Source organism: Falco biarmicus, chromosome 8 (genome assembly GCF_023638135.1).
Source record: "Falco biarmicus isolate bFalBia1 chromosome 8, bFalBia1.pri, whole genome shotgun sequence".
NCBI lineage: Eukaryota > Metazoa > Chordata > Aves > Falconiformes > Falconidae > Falco > Falco biarmicus.
The window spans coordinates 49,821,257-49,843,734 of NC_079295.1; the positions used below are offsets into that span (position 1 = coordinate 49,821,257).

The 22,478-nt window shown below is 38.6% G+C and overlaps 1 protein-coding gene across 5 annotated transcripts in view; it reads right to left on the bottom strand.

The window, feature by feature from the left end:
* Window positions 1-22,478, bottom strand: part of TENM2 (teneurin transmembrane protein 2) — a 698,288-nt gene that overhangs the window by 115,698 nt on the left and 560,112 nt on the right. For all 5 annotated transcript variants that reach the window (XM_056349860.1, XM_056349859.1, XM_056349858.1 and 2 more), the window contains exons 9-10: window positions 18,064-18,189; window positions 6,998-7,203 (exon numbers count right to left, since the gene is read on the bottom strand). In XM_056349860.1, the coding sequence (XP_056205835.1) occupies window positions 6,998-7,203; window positions 18,064-18,189 (332 nt within the window). The remainder of the gene's footprint in view (window positions 1-6,997; window positions 7,204-18,063; window positions 18,190-22,478) is intronic.

The window sequence follows — 22,478 nt, forward strand, 5'->3', positions numbered from 1 at the left end:
AACTAAAAAAAGAAGGAAAGAAATTTAAGATGAATGTCAGATAAGTTTCCCATCTATTAAGCTCAGTAAATAGCCTCCCAGTGGAGATGCCACTGGATCACACAATTAAACAGGACTGGAAGAAATATTGGTTAATCTACAACAGGGAATAACTCTGCATAACAAAGCAGCCAGACTAGCTGTCTTAATAAGCTTTTTTCTGCCTTTTAATGTCTGTGATTCTGGAGGTTTCAAGCTGATGCTATGCTCAACTTACTAGCTCTCATAGTCCCTATCTAAGGGAAGCCCTTAAGAAACAACAAAAACAATATATCTAATCTTTTGATAGTTGTATAACAAGTCCCCTATGAAAACACATCTTCTTTTAGACACATTTATCTATGTAGGAGTAGATAGAGATAGATAGACATGTCTAAAGAAAGATGTATGTGTTCAATAATACACAGTAATAGTATGTGCTTGCTTGCTAGTAGTTTCATTGCATTTTCCTACGTTATCTCTAGCACATACAGCCTGTGCTTGAGACAGCTATGAGAAAACATACACCTTCACTTGCTTTCAGTTTAAATAGAAAACTGTAATCTTGCATCCTAGACAGACTTAACATCCACAGAGGGCTGTCTTGTATACTGTATTCCACTCATCAACAGCGAGTTTTAGGAAATAATACCAAATATGCGACAAAATAATGAAGATTCTCCCTTCTAGTTGAAAAGACAGAGAGAGGAACTGATTTAACACTTTAGTGCCGTGCTACACAACTATCTAAAACTGGCGTATAAAAGCTTGCCTTTCTATTTGAAATTTTGTAACAGTTATATATGAGCAATATAGACTTCTCGATACACTTTGCCTTACAACAAAGGGAAAAGTATGGAAGTACTATTACCTTCCTGTTAAACTCGGGGAACTGACACCAATATGCAGCCACAAAGGAAATCCAGGGCAGGGTAGGAATCTGAGCCCAGGTCTACTAATGTTGGAAGTTACTGTCACCATAAGTGCATTATCCACTTTCCTATGCCTTTAATTGTGCAGAAGAGTAGAAGTGGAATAAAAAAGTTTCACCAAACTTAGTATCAGATTGCCACCTGCTTGATCTTTTTTGTCACACAGGATTTTTGCAGAGAAGGTAAATCAGGTAAATTAGTACATTTAAGCCAATGCATGACAGAGATTTGGAGAATTCTGGCATGCCAGTAACTTTCAGAGCATCAGAGGTGCCAAACACACATATATCTATCTTTTAAATCAATGACATTTGGAAACACTGGTAAAACCTATCGTCTAACAGTCAGAGGTTAAGGACAGACTCATCACCTCCTTGGGAAATGTTATTACTTGGGCAACATCTTGGGAAAAGAAATCTTGCTCTTCAGAACAATCGTTCACAAAGGGTCAACTAAGGAAGTAGCAATAAAAGCTGACATTTCTCACTGGCAACATGCTGTTCATCTCTGCTTGTGCTGGCAGGTTCCTCTGCCTCCCCTCTGTTTGATGCTGATTCTACCTCATATAGTAGAGAAGGCTCAGCAGTTGGCAAGATCGAAGGGGAAGAGTATTCAGGCTGAAACTGCTTGAAGTAGTTTTAGCTGCAGAATCTTTTTTCACAATGACGGGCTGTGACCTAGTGAGAACAGGTCCCTTGGCATGACTCCCCATAAGTCTACAATTTTAACTTTGGTAAAGTTAAGATCGGTATTGCCCCTCTTTAATCAAACTATGAAGAAGTATTTCCCGGTCAGGCAAAAGAAAATGAATAAACCTGATTAACTTTATGAATGGTGAAGTACTGGTGCAAACTGATACAGAATATAACAATACATTTTTATCCCTCTTTGAATTCAATATCTTTGAAAAAAGAAGATAATGTACCTGCTGGTGGTGGTTCCCTGGGTGTACAGATCTTCATGTGTCAGCAAGTACTATGTACATATACCCCAAAATCTAAAAACCCTGCCTGAAGGGTCACCAAGACATCACTGTGAATTTGTAACCAGAGATTTCTTCACATGATTGGCTGAATCATCATTTTGCTTCTTGTGGCCCTGTTGATTTTCTGATTTACCGCATTTGGATGATTAATTATTTTATGTATAAAGTTGTGCTGAAGATATCACTCTTGCTTTAAAGCTTCTTATTGACAGATACACATAGGTTAGAAGACCCATCTAGGAAAAGGATGAAAGTACTTTCATGATCACTAAGAAGCAACTGTGGAATTTTTACACACACAACTGCTAAGGAAAAGACAACTAAATCACATGAATTAGGGGATGCATCTGTCAAACCAAACTAAATCTGAAGTAATTTGGCAGTTTCACTGACTCTTTTGCTTATGATCCTTTACATTCTGTGGCTTCATACCAAAAGTCACACAAAAATGGCAAAAACTGCTCAGAAGCAAAATGCACCAGAAATCCCAAATGACTACGTCTTCAGAGTTCAATTTTGCAGGGGGGAGTACTTACTATGATTAAAGCTCCATATAAGCAAGTGATTTGCCAGCCTGCTTCTCTAAACAAACTACAAAAATCACATTTTCAGCGAGTTTGTTTATTTTTACTACACAGCATACCAAAACCCTACTGCATACTTTTATTTAAAAACCTAAATCTCATACTAAGTTATTTCTGGGCAATTTGTTTTTATAATTTCTCCATTCAGTGCTTTCTATCCTCTGATGCATTTTATTCATAGGCTAATAAGGACTGTTTTTCCAGCAACCATGGAGAGTCAGCAAAACAGTTTTGGAACTTTAGCTATACAGTAGTGACTCCATTGTACAATGCCATCCATGTAGCACAGAGCGACTGAGCGCGGTGCATGCGGGAAGCGAACTGGTTGTGAAAGCACGGTGAAGCAAGGAGAGCTCGCAGGGTCAAGGCTGAGAACGCAGAGAGCCTGCATGATCTTTGTTTCTTTCTTGGATTTGAAACTATTTGCATGCCTCCACAAAATCCCTAACAGTGTTTGAAATTAGGAATTGAAAAGAAAGATTTCTTACAGCTCTTGTCTTAATAATGGATACATATTCAAATGGAAGGGGGCAGGAGGAAAACCCACGTTTGGCATTGTGGCTAGCATTCGTCTTTATGCCAAAGCCTGTAAGACTTAAGCAGCCAAGAAACATATGTCAGGGAAACTTGTTTGCAAAGTGCTTTAAAATTAGTTCTTCATAAAATCAAGTTGGTAATTATTCATTAAAAGACATCCATGAAACATCTGATACCCACAGTGACAGCCAACAGCTTTGTTTCAGCATCTGAATGTGACACAACCCAACTAGTACAATGCAGCACAGTTGCCATCAGGTAACTTTAAGGTGGTCAGAGCACCTAAATGTGTTTGAGCACTGCCTAAAACCAAGGTAACACCAAAGCTTCCCAGCTATTCAAGTTGTTTCAAATAAAGCCATTTACTGTTCTAAATGACATTAATAAACAGTTTTAATTTTGACATGAAAAATCTGTAAGTATAAAACCCTGCTGGAAATGAAAACACTACAACTCCATGTACAGCCTTCTCCACACATCACAGTGATGTTTCTATAAGGTTACCTTATTTCATGCGTCATTTGGAATGTTCTACCAACATGTAGTAACATCATAATTGCTGTAATCTCTGTAAAGTCACTTCATGCATTATTTGACATTTACAGTTCATTTTCTATACATTATCAATTTTATTAATACGACTATCTTCTACTAATTTTCTATTGCTCATTCAAGCCTACAATGTGCATTTCGTTATTTCTATGTAGTACTACAGAGGCTGGAAGAATTTTGCTTGAAAGCAACACATTCCTGTTTGTAGTCTGCTTGCCACTCAAAACTGCGTTTTTACCTCTCCTCCTGAGCTCCGTTCCCCATGCACATGGCACACAAGGCTGCTTCTAGACAAGATTACAGCTACATCAGTTTGACTGACTAAACCAAGCATTTGGAATATTTGCTAAACAGTAATAGTGAGAAGGTTAAATCTCAGCAGGGCTCTCAGACAGGAACTGCATCTTGTTGTCTCAGGTTAATCATGTACCTAATTTGCTGATTATTGACTTGCTCCCACAAAGGATTTTACTTGGCTTGACATATCAGCACTGATCAGTGATGAACTGTCAAGTGGAGTTGTTCACTGCTTTACAGCTCATGTCCCTAACCTGCAGAAACAAGGATTTTAAATTTCAATTTTAAAATATTATCTGGTGTCAACTTCAGACTATTTTCATTACTACAAAACCATTGTGCTCCTTTTTGTCAGAACAAGGCTTCTTTTCACTAACTGAGGTCTGTAACAGCTTGCCTTTCTTTTTCTAAAATTATTTCTCTTGGTAGCAGCTTGGCTGAATTTTGATTGCTGGGCAAAAATGCCAAGCGATCATCTGCTGTACCACCCTGTTGACAAGCACCAGGACCCTGCATGGATATGGAAAAAGAATTCTGCAGAATATACTGGTGGATTTCATTAACTTCAGTTACGGAAGTGGGTTGGCATAGATTCCTTTAAAGACTAGAAAACAGGTTCTCTGGGGAGGAACCCAGCTCAGGAGGAAACAGTTGATATTTCTCATTATTTAATTTGACAGAAAGGTCACAAAACTTATATCTTATCAACAGAAGATAAGAGTGCAAGAAAGAAAAGAAATTTTGCCTGATCATGGCCTTCTCAGATGAGATCATCATAATGAAACCTAGAACAAATACATTTGATCGCAGTGCCATAGAAATTAGAGTTCAGCTTGAATTAAAAAAAAATATTTTTTATTACCAGTTACATCCAACTGGATTTCTTGTAAAAGGTACAGGCCTACCACCATCATGTCTTACTCTGACAATTATAATTAACCTGCATTTAGAGAAAACCTTGATGATTGTGTAGGAGCTTTGGTTGCCCTAAATCATTTTCACTTCATGATTTATACTTTTGTTTGCTTTCCTCAACTAATTTGTGGGGTTTTTTTCATGGTGGGATGATAAGGGAAGTGAGCGCCAAAATTCTGACTTATACGAGACGTGGTCAATGAATTATGCCATTACATCACTGCAACAGTTAAAGATCTATAGACATAATTTCACCCTCAAGACAACATACTGAAGTGTTACAGCCAAAATCAAAACATTATTAAGAAAGCCTCCCACCCTGAAACATATTCTCTGTGGATAACTTCTGTGTTGCAGAGATATCTGGAAATGGCTGAAAATTAGTCAAGAGCCCTCTACGATTTCCCCAGTTTATCTAGTCTGTACAGAACTTCAGGTGCTGACCTCTAGCTATATGGAAAACTGACTACTTGCCCTCCCCTCCTTGTCTTGGGGACTGCTGATCTTATTTCTTATCAGTCAGATATATCTATTCAATAACTCACAGAACATTTTAAAACAGCATACTACAATAAGTTGATAGAGTTTGGATAGTCAAAGCTCCTTGATCACAAATTCTTAGAAGGAGAGACCATTAACCCATGTAAACCTCTTCTTTCCTCCCAACTCTGTTTAAAGATTTTGGTTCTCGGTTCAGACTAAAGGCAAGAATAAACACCAAGGAACAAGAGGCAATGCAGAATAGTTCCATAAATTTGCCTCACATTGGGAAGCAGACTCAAAATTCAGTTGATGTACGGTGTAGCTTTCCCCAGAAAATTAGTTGGTTCACTGTTTGTACCATGAGTTGGTGCATGCGCAGGGACACAGTTCACTTAGGGTTGTTATCTCCTTGCAGGCAGCATGAACACCTTTCTCTATATGGCAATATGTAGCAATGCAATTATGTTAAAGCCTCTGGGCTTTTAGCTTACATCATGCATTTTAACCATTTCTGTAATTGCAGTTTGCTTTGGCAAATGAAAAAATAGTAGTAACAGTTCTTTGTAAATCAGGGCAAGGCATCTAGAAATGTTGAATGAGGCCTTCCCAAACAGGATCATGGAGTCCTACATTTCCTTTTTGGAAATCATATACTAAATCAGGCATTTTTAATTAGGTGGTAATTTCAGAATGATGAACCTGTACTTAGCAGCAAGAAAAGGCATGAAGGAAGGGGTCCTTTCCAAAAACTGGTTGCTATTTCTGCTTCCTTTGCACTGTAATGAATGGAGACTCTTTCCTTTTAGTATGTGTAACTTGAAATATATTGGTTCTCATTACAGTTCTAATCTAAGTAAATGGGAATCCTTTCATTCACATTAATGAGTTTTCAATATAATAACAAAATTTCTCTCTGTAACAGAAAATTTAGCTGTATCTTCTCACAGCAAAGAATTTAAAACACCTACCACAGAAGTAGATACTTAAGTTTTGTCTCACTAACTTTAAAACTATATTTACCTACAGCCCTTAGCTCCATACTACAGGGTTGATGTAAAAATGTAGTGTTTTCATCTTTGAAGCTTCCCACCTGCAAGACTTGCCTCATGTTTGAGTCAGATATTATATCTAAATACCATCCTTGGGGGAAAACCAGTAAATGTAAAGCTCTCAAACACATGGCCATCGCATTGTGTTCTCTAATGTGGCTGGGTAGCAGTGATGCCAAAGTCTGCTGCATACCCCAACAATGCCATTCCAACAGCCTGTGGAGATTAAAACTTTTTATGACAATAGAAAATTATACGTTAACACATCCAGCTGCATACAGTGCTTTGACAGTGTGAGTTTGACCAACACCACTCATCATTTTTGACTGGTGTATAATTGGATAGGTTTATCACAATGGGTGCCAAGATTTTGTCACAAATTTAAAACCTTGAATGCCAGGCTGCAAGTTATCTTAAAAACCTGAATGGCAAGAACATCATCAATTACTTCTTTTATCAATGTACTGTTGAGATATGTAATAACCTAGAAATTTAATATCAGAGTGTTCAGTCAAACATCACAAATTAAGTAATTTCCAGGAATCCCTAAACTTCAGCTCCGTAAGCTCCAACATGAATGTAACACAGATGCTCTCAACTTTTGCATTTTGACATTTAAAGCTAACAAATACATTGATAAAGTACCTGGGCATGTGATGGTGGGAGTCCTCTTCTTATATAAACACCAAAAAGAGCATCCTTCCCTAAGGATATGTTGAACTTCAGGAACTGTGGCTGGCTGATATGGATCTGAGACCTCCAAAAAACTCCAGGGGGGACTTCCTGGGTGACCCTGCGGCCAACTTCTGTTTCTCCGCTATCTATGCTGCTATTCCTAGTGACCCATGGTCCTATAAAATGAAAGCAAATATAAATCAAATAAGATAACTGCTTTTAATACAGGCTTTTTAAAAAATTATTATTCAAGATAAACATCTGTGGCAATGGCACCTTTTAAATCAAACTGTAACTTTCCTTCCTTATTCTGATGCAATCTGCCTGCTGTTTCAATCAATACACATAAGGATTTGACCCCTATATTTGAAGTAGGAAAACTGTGAATTTTTTTCTGTGGAGCATCTGTAATCTTCTAAGCCCTCCAACCCTTTAATTCTGTGATTTCTCTTTACTGATCAAATATAGTAACACTAGAGAGTCAATTAAGTACATACGAACCTCCCTGTGCTCTTTTCAGTTGCATCTTGTATGCAAGCCGGGATAGAAAAAAATTATCAGAAAGGTGAACTGAAGAGGTAGCTTCAACCTAAATGAACTGACTGCAAATTTTTATTACCTTTCTTTTATATGGTAAAGTAGTCCAATAAACTCCAGGTCATAGACCAGAGAGTTGACAGAAGAAATGAAATGCACAGGAAAGAATTTAGAGGACAGTTTCTGTATTCTTAACATGGATCTTCTTCTCGAAAGAAAGTACAACTCGGTGCACTACCTTTTAAGTTCTCTCTGCCTGAAGCAAGGACTATCTACAAGTGTTTCTCCCTCGTGCTGTGGTTAGTAGAATCCATCATATGATGGTTCTTCAGCATGCATTATTGAAGACAAGATACAAGACCTTTCTGGTTGAGTGCTCTGGCCCCAGTCAACCTTTCAAACATGGTGCAAATCCCTTCTGTTCTCAGGTGAACAGGATGGTTCTGAGGCTACATGTGTTTTAAACATGGAGTGTGATACATGAAGAGTCAGCAGTGCTTTCAAGCTACAGTATGTAGCAATGTTTGATTTTGTGTTCCATGTTCCCAAACAACATGGTGAGAAATCAATTTAAAAACTATTACAACAGACATTGTAAAGACCAGAAAACCACAGAAAATACCTGTTAACAATCACAAAAATCTAAAGATATCAGTAATATCACTATTAATACAAACTGGATGGTATTGACACCTGATACAACCTGACAGTACAATGTTTACTTCATGTTTTTTTCATGGTGTAATGCTGTTTTCGATAAATGGCAAGTTATTTTGAAATATATTCCAGAACTGTATGAATGTAACAGGATGACACAGAATGACATATAATTCCAGCAGGTAAGTACATAACAGCTTTTCTGTCTTGACTATCTTTAATTGAGAGAGCTGCAATAGCATCGTTTCAATTATAGATTCCAAATTATCTATGTTAGCAGCACTTACACTGGTACATAATGAAACAGATATTATGTTGGCAATGTTTTGAAATGGTAAAAGAATGCTCTGAATACCAACTGCTATACAGTTTCTGGCAACTTGTTTGTTTTTTTCATTTTCTATGTTAATAGGTCTACAATAACAGCACTAAGAAAAAAAGAAAGCAGAAGAAACTGCAAAGAGAGGCTGCAAAGAAAGGAAAAATGGCTGAGAATGTCAAGCAACACACCATTAGAGCTGCCCAAGAACACAGGTATCAATCAGATTCAAACATGTAAAGTTTCATAAAAACAACATTATTTCATTTCTAATGGACTGCTGCAACAGAAGATTTCCAAGATCCTACCTCAATGAAGTCAGGCACCATCTCACTAGAATCTCAATTAGTTCTTCCCACATAGACAGGAAAACCAGGCACAGAGCACATGAAATTACCTGTTGAATGCTGTACTGGAATCACTGGCAGAGCTGGGAAGTCAGCATAAGACTGAGGGCCCCTTTATCTCCTTTGAGTACAACATTGCACTTACTTCACCTCGCAATTCCAAGTTATGGTAATAAATGATGATTTTTTTTCAACATTCTTAAAAAGTATGCTGTAAATTATTTCTTTGGAAGCAGGCTGTGCACACCTAAATGAACATCAATGATACCTAATCGGAGAACAGATTCCTTGATACACTCTAAAGAACCTTGTTCTTCAGGATCAGTATATCCATAGTCAAGGTGAAACAGTCAAAGAAAAAGCCATTTCCAGGAAGTACTACAGTACCTATTATTATTACAATAAAAGCTGTATAAGTAATAAAGGTGGGAAGATTAATAGATCGGTAACTTTTCCAGTATTCTCTGTCCAGAGACACCTTATACTCAATGAATTATGCGCATTATAAGTTTTTTCAGTTTGGTTAGTTACATGTCTACTACAAAGCTGCTCCAGCCCATGGACGCTAGTGCAAATCTTTGACAGACAGAATTAAGTGTAATCTATTTCTGAAATCCACATGTAAAATGGGGGGGAATCTGGAGTTTAGATCTGTTTGAAATCAGTAGCCTCCCCCCGATGCTGGAATCTGCCTCTTGTTTTGTTTCTTTTTAAGCAATACTTTATGTTTATACTTTTTAATACAGTATATATATAATACCTTGTACTTTTTAATACAGTTCTAGAATTCAGTGAAGCAGTGACCACATAAATTCAGAGATACGGCTTGTATCAGCAGCACAAACCCAATATTCCAATTAGTTAAAAAATAAGCACCTTATAGTCACTTACCTCATGCCACAAACATATATGTATAAAAACATACACATATGAGGGCTATTAAGTACTGAAACACCTACTAACACACATCAATAGTCTATGGAACAGAGTAAGTTTTAGAAAAATGGATCCTTGTCAGAACACTTAAAAGAAGTGACATAGTGTTAGAATGCCCTCATGCATACATCTGCTTTACAAATTAGTCATGTGTTTCTCATCTATATCAAGCAGAAATTATACTGAATATTTCTTCAGCCACTGTACCTCCCTTGTAGCCAGTGCAAGCAAGTGCAAACAGTAAGACCACCAGAGTCTCTGTTGGAGATGATGGTTTCATTGGCTATTGAAGCAGCTCCAAAACACCACCATCAATGACTTGTGCTAATTACATTGCTTCCAAGTCCGCTAGGTATATGTTCCCTAGAATTTTAACTTTGCAAATAAATTTCACTCTTATGGAGGCTCAAATTTTAATATTTCTGGCTGAATTTAGCCTTAGCCTCCTTACGTTTTCCAAATTCTCGTCTGTATTTCTATCCAGGAAAGGGCATTTTTCAGAAGTCAGGAATCTTCAGTTACACCGATTAAGCTACAAAGAGTTAATTCACACTACTTCAGCATGCACCTCACAGTTAAACAAATATACTGCATGTCAAACTTTCCCAACAAAAGATTACTAGAAAAAAACCACTCCTTTACATTTCTCACAAAAATGTTGAAGTTGTTAGTTTAAAAATTGATGAAAACTGCAGATAAGACAATTGAATTTGTAATTATCAATCAGCCTAGAGACATGAATCAGGATCCTAATACTAAAATGATTCACTTCAGTTTGGCATTATCTCACACAGATGGTCTTTTTTTGCTATGCAACATAAATGATCTGGATTCTAGCTGTCCAAACCACTCCCTTCTGAAACATCTCAGTGTCTCAGGAAAATCGTTCTAGGTAACAGAACTGTGACAGCTGCAGGGGTTCAACACAGCAGAGGATTTTAAGAGCAGGTTAGATGAGCAACTATCACAAGTGAAGAATGGATGAACAAGTGGAACAGCTGGATGACCCCTTATTTTCCAGTCTGTATTTTTGTAGTATGGCATGGCTCTGCTCTATATCCAGCCTGTGCCACATCTGTGAGAAACACCTGCTGCCTCACCTCTGGCACGCTGAGATGGAACCTATTTTTGCTTTTAAGATTTTGCTACATGACATCCTGTTTTTATGGCTCTACATTACAACGCTGAAATAACAAAATTGAGAAACCCGTGAAGTTGTACTAAAATCAAAGTTTTATATTCGCAAGTTTAACTAACAGCTTATGAAGTTTTAAGTCCAGCAAACTATCAGAGATAGTAATGCATATAGATTATGCATTATTGAAAAATACTCTCATAAATTCCTGCTGAGTTACTCACTCTGAAGATCAGTAATGCAGAGAAGTCACATAAAAATAGGAGGTGTCTCAACACTGGCTTCTTCATGTTCCTTCCTCCCCAGGTTAGAAATACAGAAATTAAATACAAAGTAGATACGACCACTGAACCTCTTTTCTTAGGTAATAGGCTTAAGTTTATTTTTTTAAACCTGAAAAGCAGAACACCATCCTAGCTTTATATTTGTGATGTCTTTTTCTGCAGTAACAGCTTCACTTATGAACTCTGTCTCCAGAGACTTTTAAACATTTTTTTTATAGCTCCCTTCCGTCTTCACCTCCTAATGCAGAGAATGTATCTTGCCACCTGACTCACTCCCCTCCAGCTACTTTTAGAAGCTCTTCCATTTTGATGGACCACTGCAGATCACATTCAGAGAACATAAACTGCATTTAAGTGAAGTTACAGATGTGACAAACCAACAAATCTGGGAAGAAAGACTAACCCAAACAACTCATACGATTGCGAACAAATAAATCCCAACATCATTATCTCTGCTGTGGGTGATGTTTTAAGAGTTTCGTCTGTTTATTTCATAAGCCCATGGATACTTGATATTTTTTCCCTGTGATTTCCTCTCTACAAACATCTAAAACCAGAGTTTTAAAAGCATACTTCCTCATCTTACCCAGGGGAGCCATTTCAATCGTTCAGTCAAACACATATTTATCAACTAAATAACACTTATTCATTTAAACTGCTGTGTTATTTACCCAGTTGAATTACTATTTTGGCATATACATTTGAAAAGACTGCTTTAGCACTCAAGTATATTTGCCTTTGAAGCTATCAAACAGGCGATACATGACAGCAGCAACACAAACTCCCCCTGCTAACTTGTCAGTGGGCCTCGTCTTTGCGCTGGAGGTCAGCTTCAAGGTGGCAGCGGGTAGGACATGCCCAGTCAGCCTCTCATTTAACTGATGTTAGGCAGTGTCAGCTATGGAGGCAGAACTGTATCTACACTGAAACCAGATTCACTTGAGTATTTATTATAGGCTCCTCTCCCATACTGTAGTTAAAATTAAAAACTAAAAATGAAATCTGGCTACCAGCAGTGTCACACTACAGACATCACATTTAAATAGCAATTAACTCCAGTGCTTTGACTGTGTGCCTTTATAACGGCGATGACTAAATTGCGTCTTGATAATACTCTTGAAAAATATCTAGCAGAAAAAACATTCCAACAGATCCATAATGAACTACCAAGATAATCTGGACAATTTCAAATTAAATGCAAGTAATAAATACCACCAATGTTGGTTAAAGAGAATTTCACTTTTCTTCCTGTATCTCTGCATTTCCCATAAATCACTGCTGCAGACATAGCTTTCCTTATGTTGTTATCTAATATTTTTGTGTTGCTGCTTGTTTTATAGTTAGGGATTTTCACAGATGACTTGGAATTCCAAAGAAATTTATGGTTCAGTTGTGTAAAGAAAACCATTCCATATAAAAACACGCTCCACTGACTTTTTGCCAAAAAAGAATGCGTGGGAATTACTATAGTTTTCAATGATAGCTGGATTTTTTCTTCAAGGTAAATCTGCTACTCAAATGACCAGACATTTCTTACTGTCAGGCAAAAAAAAAAAAAAAAAAAGAAAACAAAGAAAGTAGAAAATGTCATTTCTATACAAATTTCTTCAGTGGACAAATCAGTGGTATGTACTATTACCACACTGATCACTTCCAATATGAACTTATTCTTCAAAGTATCTACTACTAAGTGCCCTAGGACCCAAGTGGAAACAGATTCTTTCTGAAATGTGTACAATAGACTGACTGCTGATGCAAAACAAATTCCCACAGCTACAATAAAGGAGAAAGCCAGGAAATGAGAGTTTGTCTGGAGAAGTTGCTATGACACATCTTGAACTTCAGTTATGCTGAAGATGCTAAGGTACTAATGAGCTCTATTTTGTCGAGTGAGGAGGAAGGAAGCTTGAGAATTTGTATGAGCTTTCAGGAGTCCAGTAAAACAGCTTCTGAGATAAAAATCACAGTCTCAATTTTCTGGTCAGTATCCCATATTTCTTTTGTGCTGAAAGGAAAGAAATTCTGCAAAGAGAGCGTCTGCTTAAGACCACTGCTCTGGCTCGGCTGCAATCAAACTATCTGGCCCTGCAGGTGGAATTAATAAACATGCCTTAATACCCTGATACACCTAAAAATTTAGGCACATCTTCACACTCATGGGGGCATGGCTTCATAAGATTCAAATGTTTTCAGAATCAAAAGCAAATTATAACTGAAATAAAATTAAGATCTACTAGTTCACTGCATTTCACAAAGAAAAAATGCATACTAGCATGAATTTACACATCAACACAACAATCATCTCTGATGGGTTATAATAAACTTCATCACCTAACTCTGAATACAGAAACTCATGCTGTCACCACGAACACAATCACAGAAGTAAAACTCCTCTTCTGTTCTGTTGAACTGAAGTCAAATACTTTGCTTTTGCTAAGAGAGTCCTATATCCTAGTATATTTCCAGATGACCACATCTGCAAGACTTCACAGCATCCATATTAATATTTCTGCTTGCTAACGTGTTAATTAAGATCTACACTACATTAGCCACGTAACTACTTAATAAGATTAATCCACCTGGAAAATGATGGCAGGTCTTGATTAAGTGGAATGAAGGTAACTGAAGTGACATTTAAAATACATTGATTGTTATTACATTTTGATCACCTGTTTCAAGGTGTCTGAAAGGAAACAGTAGAAACCAAAAGCCTCATGTTGCTTACATTGTTAATGAGGTATGAGTTTTTAATCTTTTTATCTTTTGCAAAGTGACAAAGAGTTCCCTCCAGTTGTTTTGGAGTCCTTCTCCCATCTGATGAGCAGGATTAGGTTTCATCAGGGACACAGCACCACTGTCACAGGCAGTCAAGCCAGGGCCTATCTATTTGCATCTGAACCCCAATTCATTAATACTTAAGGGTGGCAAATCTTCCCATTTATATATTTTGTTGTTCCTTGAACAGTGCCTGTCTGCTGGATTGCTAATAAAATATCTTAACTATTAGAAAATAATAATTTCTGTGTGCAAACCAAAATGTGCCTCAGAGCTGCAGCATCTGGCCAAGGTCTCGACATCATTTGGAGAGAGCTGAAGACAACCTATATGGCTTCACAGTGGCTGCTGAGCTCAGCTTGCCATATCTATTCAAAGCAAATTTCTGCTAGATTAGTAAATAGTAAAATCCATTTTTCCCCTCTCTCATCGCAGGCAAGTAAGATCGTATCCAATTTAACAGCAAATTTAGCTTTCTTCATTTCATTATTGCCATTATATTTAAAATGCTGAGTTTGATAATTGGAAAGAAGCTGATTTTGATAACTGGAAACAAGTATTTTTCATGACACTTCAATACTTTACCATTTAATTAACTGTAATTGTCTTTTTGAAATCCACACACTGTGGTAGCCTTAGTGAAGTATCTCTTAAACTGAGCATGAACCTGGATCAAGCCAGTTGGTCCAAAGAGACACAAGCCCTGGATCATGAGAGTATCAGAACACAAATTCAAATCTACCTTTTCCACTCAGTCAGTATATTTATGGTAACTGAGGTGATCGTTCAGGTCCACAATCCTTGCCCATAATTATCTTTGGTGTCTTTTAAAATGTGGGTTTCTAGGATCATAGACCACAACGTCTTACTTTTATAGTATTACAGATTATACAAAATAATCAAGATAAAAGATACTGTGTAAATTTTGATTTAGTAGAAAATCTGCTAAATTTGTAAGCACACCACAAAATCTCTGTGGTGAAGCATTCTTTACTTGGATTTGCAGCTGAAGTTAGTTTGGATATTTCCACATAAATGCTAGTTTATCAGGTGTCCTCTGAAATTATTAAAGTTGACTTTTATAGTATATTCTGTCAATTTAGAAAGGAAACAGCACACACATAGTCACATATTTTATAGCGATGTATGTATGTCTAGCCTACCACATCATTTAAAATGTAGAATATATTTTTGGCATAGGTTAAAAATCTAGGCACAGGAAAAGCCCATAAAGTCATCTAACTCACTTCTTTGTGAAGAAGTAATTATTCCCAAAATTGCCTCCCCCCACCTCCACACACAATTTAGATTTGCTGGCACCAAAATTCTAACCCTTATGCAACTGTAACAGACAAATGGGCTTCACACTCAGAAAATTTTTTTCTTTTTTATGTCATCACTATCCAATCCCTGCAACAACTCCACAATTCCATGACAGCATCAGCTTTTGGGGTTTTATGTACTATGATGGGATACTACCTTGTAATTTGTGTTAAGAAAGGAGTATTTCTTTACTTTTGTCTCTTATTCTAAATCCCTAGTTCAGCACAACTTCCAAAGCCTAAAGACAAATCTGAAAACCTATCTTGTGCCTTGCTTACAGTCAGAACATGGTGGACTTCAATCGCAGTTTTACAGCAGCACTGAGGATTTTTCTACCCGTTACACATGCCTACTCCTTTCAGGCATCCCCAGTATTAATGAGATGTAGTGTGTAATTACAAAAACCTGCAACTGTGTTATCTTAATAGTGAATTTTGGTTTTATTTGGATAGGAAAATGCAGTGACAAAGTAATTTACATTCCTCTTAAATTGCAGTTTTATTATTTCATACAAAAATTCATTCTCTTAATAAGGAACAAGAAGATCCAATTGAAAAATCTGTCTTCCCCCCCCCCTGTTTTAAATTCCTTTACTTTAAAATGCCTTGCTTGCTGAGTAGGCACAGCTTGGGTTTAAGTGGCCGTTCTCAGTCAAGGGGTTAAAGGTTTCTTTGGGAGACCCGTGTTTTGAAAAGAATGGCTTCATCCTGAGTTGTGTCAATTATAGAAAGGTCACTCTCCACAGCCAGAGCCCTGAGCCCTGAAATGGTTGTTGTGTTAAAAGCTGTCAGAGGCTTTCCTAAAAACTGCTGGGATAGCAATATTAACTTGGACATAACAAAGCAAAGGTGAGGTAAAAAACTTTTCACCCTTCCCAGCTGTAAGAATTTGTCTTTTAGATATTCCTTGTGTTCACCCAAACCTGTCATTCATATTATTCCCCTGTGGAAGATTACTTGCCTAAATATTGTTCTCTCCCCTCCTCCCAGATTATCAACACTTTAGCAACCTTCTACAAAATGTCAGAAGAATGAGTAAACTTTTCCAGCACACTCTGAGGAAAGCTAACTGCAGCAATTGAAGACATAACTAGCACTTCTGTCTCCTTGTCTCCTCTACAGGAGGTTACCACTCCCAAAACAGCCAGCATCTCAGCCTCTTCAAATGTGCAAAGCTAATTAGAGTGGGGCTGGGATAAACTGCCAGAATTTGCACTGAAGTGCCCCAGGCAGATGAGCACATTCCAATTCAACAGTCTTACTGCCCTATATTTGCACAGAGATGGCAACAAAAAGCTGCAGGGGAGGGAATTTGGAAAGGTGTTGAACACTGCAGTTGTCTGCTAAGTGACCATAATTGCAGACCTGAGCTCTTCAGGTTCCTGCCTAAAACCATAGGGTCTCTCACCTGTGCACAATCTGGAAGAAGTTCAGCAGTAATATAAACATTCTGCATTGTACTTAGGGATGTGCTGTTCATCCGGTTTGACCTACAGTCAGTCAGAGATGAAAGACAAGCTGACAAACAACTGTCTGAAAAATCTACATTTTTTTGCCGCTACTAGGATGCAGGATTCCATGAAAAGGAGAAAGTCAAAATTAGTCCCTCCACAGTAAATGTGAAGAAGCTGAGGTGCAGCAGCATCATTTATTGAAAATAGAAGTGAATCCATGAAATGATCGGGCACACCAAAGAACAACTCGGCTTCCTTTCCCAGCTCTATTTTAATTGATTCTTTTCCAGTATGTCCAATGCAAGTATCCTGTATTAGCACTTGTTTCTAATGCTTCATCAATTGTTAAGTTTAACATGAGCCACAGGTCCTGAGAGCAAGATGGTGCTCAGCTCTGAAACAAAACTCTTCTGCTGAGCAATAGCAGGAGCTCTTACTTCTGTTTCAGTCATCCCATCCCACCCTCACTGTACACTAAGACCTGTGAGGTGCTTTGACTAATTGAAATGTTCTGTTCTGTCTTCTTATCATAATTTTTGTAATAACCAGGGAAAGCCTTATCGTGCTGTAGCAAAGAAAACACCTGAACCTCACCATTAAAAAGCATTCCATTTAAATGATTAAAATCCTTTTCATGGCATGTAATTTCTCTGTACTTTTAATATATTCTTTCTCAGTTTAAGAAAGTATTTCTATTTCTAGATTTTCCCACATTCTTCCCATTGCCCCGTCTGTCATCCTCCACTGGAACAGTTTTCTTTAGGAGAAAAAGAATCTGTTTATTACCTACACTGCTCATACTAGAATCACAGGACAGATTACTTACTATGGGTCAAATTCTTCTGTCTTTGATGTTTTCTATTAGAATGACATCTGAGAAAGAATTAAAAACAGGGATTTGGCTCTGGCTGGAAACCAAAGTCCTTGACATCTCAAGCAGACTCCTACCGAGTCAGGCTTTTTCTCTTTGAGATCTCTAAGCTATACCTGGAATGGGACATACAGCCAGAGAAACGTACGTTATTTGACTGAACGTTTCTTGATTAACGTCTGAGAGAGCACGTGTTCATTAGTAGATGAGGTTCTAGAAGTTACCTAACTTGTATCCTAATGCATAGAGGGCCAGAATAAGAACTGCCGCAGGTGAGCAGCTGAGCAGCAAACCACCACCAGCAGGAGAGCGCAGACAGCCCCAGCCATGCCCAACCCAGCCTTAAGTGACGCTTCGCCACCCCTCCCTGTGCGAGCGCCCGCCGCGCCGCAGCCTCACCTCTGCCTCCAGCTGGCACTGCTGGCCCATCCTCTGCGCCCGCCGGCCCGCCTGGCCGCAGCCCGTTGTTGAAGGTGTGTCCGTCCGCCGGCTGGAGCTGCCAGTTCAGCCCCAGGAGGTGCATCGCTGCCAGAGACACAAAGCCGGGAAACATCAGTAGGCCACGCACAGGTAAAACTGTTGGGGGAGAGACTACGGCTGACTGTGGTTGGGCATCTGTTGGAAACCACGGTAAAGCGACTCGTCTCAGAGGAATGTTAAAATGCTAAAAGGCAGGCAACAAACCCACGAACCAAACCCCAAAGAAAGCCATGATGGCTCACATAAATCTGTCTTCTTCCTGACAGTGCATCTTCTAAGTTAGTGACGCATGAAAGGAAACACGCCCGGGGCCCAGCATACCCTGAGGTCAGCGCTGCCCTCAGACTGACGGCCTTTGTGCTGCACACACTACAGGGGGATGCGCTCCGGGAAACAATGTGCTGCTGCAAACGCTGGCTCCGAGTTTAAATTAGATGTGATAATTTATATGTTGATTATAAAATTAACTTTAGCCCTGTGCATCCTAATTACATTGTAACGCAATTATTTTGTGTTTATTACAACTTATTTAAATCAACAGATTTAACAGCCCCTGTTAGCATTCTGTAGGTTAAACCTTCTCAACAAACCCCACTCTTTGCCAATCATTCGCCCTCACAATTTTTTCTGACCCTGAGCGGGCTGGGCCACACCGCTGCCGTGCCCCCGTGGCCAGCCCTCACCGTGGCAGAGCCCGCGCACCACCATGCTGGCATCACAGGCGCTGGGATGTGTGTGGTGTGTGTGTGTGCTAACTGGGTAAGTCCTGGGCATAACGCATGAGACCTGACAGGGCTGAATCATTCAGCTTGTGGATTTATGTGCCTCTTCACCTTGTATAAACAGAAGCCACCTGAATACATCTCCGTACTTTCACCATGTCATCCCTGTGGCATCCTCCCAATACCGACGAGTGGTGAGGGAGTGACAGGAAAGCCCACAAAGCTGTTCTTATTCACTTCCTTCACATCCACTATCAGCACTCCTCCTGTTCACATAGGAACTTTCAGTTACATACTAAAATGGTGTTTGAGGGGATTCACTGTCAGTTTAGGGGCAGAAAAAATATACGATTATAGGCATCCTTGCAACTGTTCACTTATGCAGTGTCAGATCCACCTGAGATTAGCAGATATTCAGCATCCAGTTACAAGCATCTGTAGAAGAGCTGGTGTGGTTACAAATGGACCGTCAGTGGCCACACAGCCAAGCGATCAGAGAATAAACCTTATGGACAGGTAAGGCAAGTGACTTGTCACAGGAACTGCAATTTACAGTGCTTGAGACATCACTTGGATAATCTGTGAACACAGGGGATCCATTTAGATGTGACCGATTCATGTACGTAATCCTAAACCCCAAGAAAACAAAACAAAGCAAACCCCATCCCCAGAATCCATCTATCTCAGCACACAATCTGTGCAGACTTTACCCTCCGTATTTCTGACAAAAGCAGCTGAGAAGCAAGACAGCTTTCATAACATCACCTTCCCCTAGACATACCTACGGACCAAGCAGATGTCTAAGTATAGTAACTAAAATCCAGAGACATTTTATGTGAAGAGGGCAGTTGCCAGATTTTGCATTCATGCTGAATTTTCAATTTGTTTTTCTATTCAGAAAAAAAAAAAATTGAAAATATATTAAAGCATCTGGTATTTTAAAAAATGTCAAGTATGAACCTGAAAAGGATGTTTTGCTAAGAACCTACTCAAAATGTGTTTCTAGGGAATGTTTGGAGGAATTCCTGGAGTTTATTTGAATTTGAAAGAATTCCTGGAAAATACACAAAAAATTTATGTGAGATCAAATGTTTTATTCAATTACAACTCTTGTTTTGTCCAAAACAAACATTTTTAAAGGCTTTACAGTTTAATCTCAAGCGACTAGTTTTCTTTTCAGTATGGCAATGAAACTGAAAAATTAGACATGAAGCTCAAACAAAACAGCAAGCGAGTTGCTAGCTTATACAGGCCCTCCGCATCGAGTGAGAGACATCATCTGTGCTGTAGATGTGAGAGGGCGGGGGGACACCAGGTAGCAGGGCAGCTTGTGGCATTTGAACTGTCAGCAGTTCTCACACGGTAGATACACACCAGGGTTCCAAAGACAAAGTTTAGCTGGACCTAACCCCGCAAGCAAAAAGCGCATAAAGATTAAGCGAATTTCAGAACCATGAAATGGAAACAAGTCATAGAGGAGAATTAGACTTTTGTGTTTTATACTCTCAGTGTGTCTATTCAAAGTCGCAATTTTTATTTTTTTTATTTTATTGCAAGTGTAACCATAAATGTAGGTCACCTGCAGAGATGAAAATCTGCTGCTTCAAGTGTGAACCATTCCTTACAACAAAGGGATAAGGAATTCATAACTAATAGCCTGTCCAAGAGAATTAGAGTTCCTAACTCATAATTACCAGGTAAATTCAGACAAGGAATTATAAAAGTATTAGCATGGTAGTAAGGAAAACTGATCCATCTGCTTCCAAGTATACCATGATTTCATTAATAACTCCATTGCTCTGTGTTTTAATCATAGATACACATTAGGTGGGAGCAATTAGAGCTCCTTCCTAACAGGACAGGGATTTGCATGTCTGCTATGGTCCCTTACAGAGATGAGAAAAGATGACAATCTCCCGCACAGCTCACGTATCCATTATGTGATCTACAAACTTCCACTAAGACAGCTGAAGTCACAAACATGAGGAATGTTCACCTTCTACCAAGAATACGTCAGAAAAGTATGTCACAGGGACCTGAGGGGAAAGTTCCGTGTTTGCATTGCATACAGCAAACCTGACTGGCAGCTGAGCAGGGAGAACAAGGAGCTACCTGTTGTCCCCTGCTTCAGAACACCATGAGATGGCAAATTTATATGATTAACCTTTTGTTCTGTTAATCAAACAAAAATGCCTCCAGCAAAGGACTAAGTAGAAGCCCATTTAATTAGAAATTTGGGGATCCATACTCAGAAGTTGAGTACGTATGTCAGAAGAGAAATTTAGGTCAGTAAATTTGTGCCTGTTTCCTATTTTTTCTGTTGTTTTGGGGGTTTTTGTTGTGTGGGGTTTGTTTTGGTTTTTTTTTTTTTTTTTAAAGAAAAACCTGCAACTAAATAATCTGTGATGCTGTGGCTTTGCCTTCTTCCCCAGGGACACACTTTTATCAGCTATTACAGTACTGGCCCCATTTTCTCCAAAGGATATTCACCAGATAGCTAGGATGGTATACTGTGCTAGATCCAAAGGTGATCGTTAAGATAAGCGCTGATTTTCCAAAACAGCCAACTTGAACACATTTCCAGAGTTCCACATATGGTTTATAGATTATTCAGGCTCAAACATATCTCTGAAGATTTAAAACAAAAAAGTGCCATTTTATCTGTTACATATATGCTGTATTCATAAATCACATTTTACAGAGCACTTACGTATGCTTTATAGGTATTATTTGGGTTAGTTTGCGCTTTTTGCCTCAACATTTAAGCATAGCTTCTAAGTTCTTTTCTCTGATACCTGGTTTTCAAACACTGAGCTTGTCAGAATCTTCTGGTTCATTTAATTTAACACTAACATCTAGTAACTCAGGACAGTGAATTGTGTATTCATAATCTCTAAAAAAAATTGACTATAGAAACTATACATTTTGAAGTGAAATCCTGGAGGTTTAGGTAAAGAATAATAATCAACCTCTCACTCCCACCCCAGCAACACACACAGGCACAAACACACACACACACAGAGTGAAAGCACCTGGAAGCTGGTCCTGCATGCCCATCAAGAACAAAAGCAGAGAACTAGTTCATCACTCCAGGTGGTACAGCTGTCAAGGATCAATCTAAGACTTATATAAGATAGAGATAGCTAGAATGAATCACATATTATTTTAAGAAATCACAAAAGGGATACAATTCCACAAAACATGGTCAAACTTCCATGCAAAACTTTCTTAAATGTTCTCTGAGACTCAGTAGTGTCCCCCCATTCCTCTTTCATTCAGTCTTCTCTCATTCTGGCCACAAATCCAATGCTCACTCCATTCAGAGTTTAGTCTAATGACAATGGTTTCCAAGCTCAGAAAGCTCTTTGCCTTCCCTTTGTGCTCTCCTGTTACTTTAGACCACATATTTTTAAAATTCGAGACCTCTGGTGTCTTCATGTGCTGGATATTTCCCTGCAGTACAACTCAGTGACTGCCAACAGGCAGGGCAGAATCAGGGTTTGCACTTACCCCCGTTACTCTGTGGTATTCCTTCTTAAAGGGAGAAATATGCAGATTAACTATCCACCATTTTCCCCCTTCCCAGTTGAGGCCTGGAAGACACGCACCACC